This window comes from Mustela lutreola, chromosome 14 (genome assembly GCF_030435805.1).
Source record: "Mustela lutreola isolate mMusLut2 chromosome 14, mMusLut2.pri, whole genome shotgun sequence".
NCBI classification, from domain to species: Eukaryota; Metazoa; Chordata; class Mammalia; order Carnivora; family Mustelidae; genus Mustela; species Mustela lutreola.
The window spans coordinates 55190502-55198234 of record NC_081303.1 but is presented as its reverse complement, the minus strand read 5'-3'; the positions used below and the strand labels follow the sequence as shown (position 1 = coordinate 55198234).

The 7733-nt window shown below is 40.3% G+C and overlaps 1 protein-coding gene across 2 annotated transcripts in view; it reads left to right on the top strand.

Annotated features, from left to right (window-relative positions):
- The first annotated feature begins 437 nt into the window (after nt 1-437).
- Nucleotides 438-7733, top strand: part of CDC73 (cell division cycle 73) — a 120713-nt gene continuing 113417 nt past the window's right edge. Inside the window, exons 1-3 of one of the 2 annotated variants that reach the window (XM_059146949.1) lie at nt 438-847; nt 3567-3672; nt 5964-6033. In XM_059146949.1, coding sequence (XP_059002932.1) covers nt 717-847; nt 3567-3672; nt 5964-6033 — 307 coding nt within the window. In that variant the 5' untranslated portion in view covers nt 438-716. The remainder of the gene's footprint in view (nt 848-3566; nt 3673-5963; nt 6034-7733) is intronic. The other variant, XM_059146948.1, reaches the window with a different exon arrangement.

Sequence of the window (7733 nt, the reverse complement as noted above, 5' to 3'; positions counted from 1 at the left end):
CACACTACCCCCCACCAAACCTCACCCTTCTATAGGGGCTTCATTAGATCACTAAGACTTAGAGGCCACTTAGTGGGTCCCATTTAGTCGGTACGGTAACCCCAGCATTCCGCAGCTCTTCTGCCCAGCTCCATTCCCTTCAAGGGAACGTGCCACAAGCCTCCGGGCGCAAAGAGGGTCGGCGATCACTCAGTGCATGCTGGAGAGACGCAAAGACGCCGCTTCCTCGCAGGTGCGCGCGCACCTGTCGCTAGCCGCGTGCGCGCTGCGAGGGACGAGATACGTGTCCGTGCGCGTGCGCCCGGCAATATTCCCCGTACACGCGCCGTACGTGAGCGCCGTATCCCTGCGCTCGGAGTTTCGGGCCGCGATTCGGTCCCGTGCCGAGTGGAAGTCTGGGAGGGGCGTGTTCCTGGGCGGTCGCGGCTCCCCCTGGTGGCGGCCGCGGAGCGCTGGAGGCGCGCAGTCAGGCGTTCTCCACGGGCAGCCGGCGGCGGGGCCTTGCCTCATAGCGCGGGGTCCTCGGCAGCCTGGGTGTCTACTGCCCCAGCTGCTGTCGTAGGCGAGGACGGCTGCTAGTGCGGCTGCTGTTGGTTCGCGGCGGCGGCGGAGGAGGAGGAGGAAGAGGGCGAGGCAACAGGGGAAGAAGGAGGCAGGCGCGGCGGCGGCGGCTTCGCCCGGGGCCGGCGGCGGCGGCGGCGGCGAGGGGGGGGAAGATGGCGGACGTGCTCAGCGTCCTGCGACAGTACAACATCCAGAAGAAGGAGATTGTGGTGAAGGGAGACGAAGTGATCTTCGGCGAGTTCTCCTGGCCCAAGAATGTGAAAACCAACTATGTAGTTTGGGGGTAAGTCCGGCGTGGCTGTGGCCTGGGGGATGGCCGGGCAGAGTTGGGCGCCCCCAGGCGACCTCTTTCCTAACCCCTCCCCCCGATTCCCTCTGGGGATGGAGGAAAAAAAAAAAAAAAACGGGTCCCTGGGTAAAAGTTTTCCCTCTAGAGAAGAAGTTACACTTTCAGGTGAGGAGGGGATCGGAGGAGGTGCGTCTTGAGTAGTCCATTTTCTTTAAGTCTTTGGGACGCCGAAGGGAAAGGGACCAAGGGAGTTTCTGACTTGTCTAGTTCATCGCTGCGGGTGCGTGTCGAGTGTTAGCTGTGTGGGAGGCTGCAGAAAAGGGCACACCGTCCGGTCCTGGAGACGTCTTTCTGTGTTCTGTAGTTTTTTTGTTTTTTGTTTTTTCCTTTCTCTCCCAGGCTGCCATGTGTTTCACTATCCCTCCTGCCCCTGGCAGCTCCTGGTCTGGTTTCTTTATCTTTTCGTAAAATTCCCTCAAGGAGAGAGAAGGCGACCAACTCCGTGAAGTTAGAACGATTGGGGTCACTTTGGAAGAGCCCTCCCCCACCCCGTGTGAGTGCAAAGTGCCCTCCCCCACCCCGTGTGAGTGAGGGGCGAAGGCAGGAGTTTCCTCCTGGAGCCAGGAGTTACACGGGTGAAATGGGGGTGCGCGTTACCGAGCTAGGAAAGGTACGGGGGGGTGGTGTGGGGTTTTTAGGAAATGTGTTTTAGAGAGAACTGTCTTGGAACGTTGGTCCCCTCGGGGTTTTCTGAATTGAAGTCATTAAGGAAAACCTCTAGAACTAGGTCTGATCATCGTGTGGGGCCTTTGTCGTGATGTTTCTGTCATTGGTCTTTCATTTGGGTGATGGGAAGCTTGGGCCAAGAACTTCATACTCATCTCGCTTGATTGAATGGGAGCACAGGGCTTTTATGAAGAGTTGATGAAAAGCTAGGGGAAATTTAGTTTGTTGGTTTCTAGTTTTTTGGCCTTGAGGGCTGATGATTCGATGAGCTTTATGAAATGTTGATGCAGTGACATCATAGGGTTTCCTGCGTTTTGTCCTTACAGAAGAATTTGCACAGATAGTTACATTGATGGGAATTTTAACTGATTTATTTATTTTTTTTCTTTAAAACATGGTTGAGGAATAGTCACGATGTAGGGTGGTTCAATGTGAAGAATAGAAAAATTTCGTAACACCGTGGTTCCTGACTCAAAAGAGGTGAACTTCATCAGAGTAGATCAGATAAAACAGATTATTTGGTAAGAATTGCATTTTGGCCTTTAAGAGAGTAATCACTTCTAGGTGGGGGTATTAGAATAGGTTTCACAGATGTGTGTTTGGGATGTAGATGTGCTACAAATTTTTCTTGAACAAATGAGTAAGCTTTAAAGAATGGGTAAAGAACTTGAGTGTGACATGATGGGTTAGGTCTTTTTTTTTTTTTTTAAGATTTTTTATTTTATTTATTTGTCATAGAGAGAGAAGCAAGAGCAAGCACAGGCAGGCAGAGTGGCAGGCAGAGGCAGAGGGAGAAGCAGGCTCCCTACCAAGCAAGGAGCCCGATGTGGGACTCGATCCCAGGACGCTGGGATCATGACCTGAGCCGAAGGCAGCCGCTTAACCAACTGAGCCACCCAGGTGTCCCATGATGGGTTAGGTCTTAAAGGACATGCTTAATGGCATGAGAACTGGAAGGGAAATGTTTTGATAGTTCATTGAAGCTGGTAGTGGAAAAAGGACTGCTTAGAATAGATTTCGAACTGTAACAACAGTGAATCACACCAATAAATACATTTTTAGTTCATTTATTCATCTCTGTATGCATGTGTACATACATCCATAACTGTAAACAATAGCTATCCTTATTACATGCTGTACATTATGTTACTTTGCTTTTCTATATCATCATCAAAAAAAGTTACCTATGTATTACATTTTGTAGTACAATATTTGGTAATGATGTGTGATCTGAAATATACCAGTTTAGAGGAAAAGTGGAAATGCAGGCTAGAGAGGTGTAGGTTGGGGCTGATTACTTTGGGCTGTATTCAGATGAATTTAAATAATACATTGACATTTTCCGGTGAGGAGTATGTAGTAGGAAGGGTGAGATTGAACACTAATATTGTTGAGCAAATAGTATTATGTGCTTTCATTAAAGAGCCTGCACCTCTAAACTGCATTGTTTTATCACACCTAGAATTCATTATGTTTTACATCATTAGTTTAATTTGAAGGATGTTGTAAGAATTATACCTCTGAAATTCATTGTTGTGTTTACTCTAAGAATGTCATTAAGGGTGCTATTTAGCAGTATCTCACTTTAGGAGACATAGGATAAATTTCTTCTAAGTTGAGCCCTGGCAGTAGTTGTATTTCTCCTAATTGGTTTGTTTTCTCTTGTGGATCCTCTTTAACTGATTAGATTCCTCTCTCTGTTGACGAAGACCAGAACCAAATTTGGGCTAGTTCTAAAAAGTGTATATAGTACCTTAGAGTATGAATAGGGTGTGCTTTCCTTCTTGCTTTTTGTCATTACCTACCTTTGTGTTCTTTTGCTTAAATGACAGTTCCACTTATTAAATTTCCTACTTTATGGATATTTTTGTTAGTCCTGTTAAATTCATTGTTGGGTAGCAAAGTAAGTATAGATAAATTCAAACATATAATTAAGTCCAAGGAGTTGAATTAAAATTGAGTATAAATCTTGTTTTAATTATTTCAGGACTGGAAAAGAAGGCCAACCCAGAGAGTACTACACATTGGATTCTATCTTGTTTCTACTTAATAATGTGCACCTTTCTCATCCTGTTTATGTCCGACGGGCAGCCGTAAGTAAAATTCATTTTAAAACTTTTTTTATTTCTTTTTTTTTCCTTTTTTGATGGAGGAATTGTTATGTCATCGTGCACTAAGATTGGTGTCTAAGAACTTTATTTCAGTGTGCAACAACATTTGGCGCCCAAACAGGGACCTCTTCAGGACTCCATAGAGTCCTTGTAAGCAGTGTGGGACGACATCATTTGGCATGAATCACTTCCCTCATGGGTTTCAGATCAAAAGAATAAAAGGTTTGTTTGTATGAGAGTCTACTCGAGGGTCAAAATTAGATCACTGTGATTTATGCGGATTTTTAAATCTGTGACTTTCATGTAAAATGTGGGTACTGTTTACAAGAACAGAAGTTTTGAAGGCATTTATAGGAATGTTTTAAATTCATAAGCCTATGGAAGGACTCCGATATGCCGAACTTTAGTTTAATCTCGAGAAAACTTTTTTGGAAGCATCAAAAAGAACCAAGATTAACAGACAACTTTAAATTTTTAATCAATTTAATAAACCTTTTTAATACTTCATTGACAAACTCATTTATTTTCAGTTTTGCCTGCCTTCAGCATCTCAGTATTTGAACACCTTGTTTCTGAATAGGATATAAATATTCACAATCTACTACATATTGAAGAAGTGATACATATGGTAAAACTACTTGAGATGTGGAAATAGTGGGATAAAAATAACAATGTTTCTATAAACTTACATTACTCATCTTAAATTTTTAAAAACTGAATTAGGCAGTAACTAGGATATTTTGTTGACTGTGTCCATTCATTTTGTGGTAATAAAGATGATCCAGGTACTTGCTTTAGATTTAGAAATTATATTATTGAAAAATGGTTGTAGCTGTAATTGTTACCTTTCTTCCCATGTGTTTTTCTTAAATACTTCACAGAAGTAAAATACTTCTATAATTTTAGGGTTCTGCAAATTTTATTCTTTCCTCTTTTTTGTTGTTTGCTCTTTCTTGTGAGCAGACCATTTCTGAAGTAAGTTTTCCTAAGCCGTGGCTACTTTTTTAATGTGTATAGACTTGTATCTTTCTCAATTTGTTGTATTATGTCCATAATTTGTTAGTAACCAAATGATGAAGTTTGTTATCAGACTTAGAAACAGTAATTTAAAGAAAATTAAGTCTTTTAACTATTTATGATATATCCCATGTAGGCTGGTTTTTAAAAATAAGCACACAAAAATCTGTAGGCTCTTAAATATTTATACTCATAGCAGAAATTAAAATTTAGCCTGCTCTTAAAAAAAAAAGTTAATTTTAAGTGATTCAGTATAGTTTATTTCTGTCATCAAGGAGTATGTGCAGAATGGTGCAGTAGTTAGTATAAGATAATTAGCCAAAGGATTCTTGTTACTTCATTTTTGCTTATATAAAGTGACAAAGTGATTTTAATTTAAAATCTTGCAGCCACCTGTCATTCCTGCACTCCGTTGTTGATATTATAAAAATGATATGGAAAATTGTGGTAATTACAGGATTTTTTGAATTCATGGCCCCAAGATGACTTGGTGACTAAAGTATGCAGTTTTATTTGTTTTGCATACCTCTTTACAAACTGCTAATACAGAAGCTTAAAGGGAAATTATCCATTTTACCAAAATAGATACATTTTCCAGGTTTAATTTTTTTAATCTTTTCCCCTTTCTTACAGAATTTTGTATACACTCAAGGATAAAAAAGAAATGTGTGATATGGAAAGTAAACAACTGCCATTAATGTTTTCTTGTATAATTTCCTCAAGTTTTTTTCTCCATGCTTAAATAGCACATACCTATTGTTATTATGAAAACTTAGGTTAATGGGTGAGATAGTGTATTTTGGAGTTCAAGTAGAATGTTTTGAAGAAGTCTGTTTTGTGTTTGAAGCAAGAAGGCACTTGGAAATTTGTAAAGTGAGCAGGCAGTAGGACTAAAAAGATAATTGCCTAAAGCATGCAGAGTATCATGAATAAAATAAAAAAATACTTAAGGTAAGCCAAGGGAACAAAAAAGATTGCAATTGATATTTTGAAGAAGGAGGGGTCATTGTTTTATTTTTACTGATTATTTTTTATATATCTTACTTGAATTTCAAGAATGAAGTTATTTAAAGTTAATATTTATAAAAATTTTCAAGACTTTTATTGGCTCTTTTAGCCTAACTCCCTAAAGATAAAATCGTAAATAAATACTATCAAGATCTGTTGGAATGAAATTCATACATTACACAATGTTTGTCTTTATTGTTCCTTATAATTGTGTTGTTTTGATAACTAATTTAAAATTTTCACTTCAGACTGAAAATATACCTGTGGTTAGAAGACCTGACCGAAAAGATCTGCTTGGATATCTCAATGGTGAAGCATGTGAGTAATTTTTAACTTTCTCTCACTTTTATTTATTTATTTATTTTTAAAGATTTTATTTATTTACTTGACAGACAGAGATCACAAGTAGGCAGAGAGAGAGAGAGGAGGAAGCAGGCTCCCCACAGAGAGAGCCCCATGTGGGGCTCTATCCCAGGACCCTGGGATCACGACCTGAGCCGAAGGTAGAGTCTTTAACCCACTGAGCCATCCAGGCGCCCCTTGCTCTCACTTTTAAATAGCCATTGTTTGTTTCCTTCCCCTGTGAAATAAAAAAGCAATGGGATGAGAATTTGTATTTCCACTAAAAAATTAACTTTCAGCAGCATATGTTTGCATATGCTCTCCATTCTTTTCTTATATGGGGAATGCACTATTTTTGCTTCTAAGGCCAGTCACACTTCTCTGTCTATAGACTCCATTTCCTTTCATACTCTGAAAGACTTTGCCTTTAAGAATTGTTACTTCTCTCGCATCATCAGCTTTCTAGTTTTCTCTTTCCCTTTACTGTAAGATCTCTCATTGAACAGTTTTTTGACCCCACATTCCTAGTATCTGTTGAATTTGTCTTGAATTCTTTGTTAACAATTGTGTGATCTCACTGCTTCCCTCCTGACTCCACTTCAGTCTGACTTTCCTACTCAACATCTCTAAAATCACTGTTAAAAGTCAGCACTGATTTAGGGGTTATCAGTTCCTTTCATCTCATATCCATATCTTGGCCTCTCAACAGCATTTGACACTGTTGATTACTTTTTTTTTTTTTTTAAAGATTTTATTTATTTATTTGACTTTATTTATTTATTTGACTTTATTTATTTGACAGGCAGAGATCACAAGTAGGCAGAGAGGCAGGCAGAGAGAGAGGAAGAAGCAGGCTCCCTGCTGAGCAGAGAGCCCAATGTGGGGCTGGATCCCAGGACCCTGGGATCATGACCTGAGCCGAAGGCAGCGGCTTTAACCCACTGAGCCACCCAGGCGCCCCTGTTGATTACTCTTTTTTGGAAAGCCTTTCTTCACTTGCATTTGGGGCACCAAACTCCTTTGATTTTCTTTCTATTCATTGTCCATCTCTCATTTTATTTTGCTTACCAATCTTCAGCACTGATCTATTCCTAAGCTCAAGTTATAAATCCACTGTTCACATCTTTCCTTGGATATTTAGTAGGTATGTGAAATTCAACATATCTGAAATAGAATGCTGATTTCCTCCTTCCTTTCTCCCCTCAAACAAAACTAAAATAGCAGGTCTGGTCTCCCAGTGTTTCCATCTCAATAAATTCTTTTTTATTCATGTAGTTGTTAAGGAAAAACCCTAGAAGAATCTCTGATTACTTTGATCAATTTCATGAGCAAAATCATTTTTTTTTTAACTTTAAAAGTAAGACACTTTTTAAAACATTCTATCCTATCCTGTTCCATTCTCCCCCTTTAGACTTGCATAGCCCTCTTACAGGCCCCCACTCCGTATTTTCTGGTCTAGTCTTTGGCCTACCTGTTAGAGTGACCTGTTTGTGAAAATGCATATAAACTTAATTGTGTCACTTACTTGGTCAAACCCATCTTGTGGCTTCCCGTCATACTTAGAATAAAGCTTACTTTTCTTGTTCTTTTCTGACGTATGTGATCTTGCTTCTGCCTACATCTCTGTGGCCTCATCTTCCAACCCTCCTCTCCTTGCGGCAGTCCTGTCTTATTGA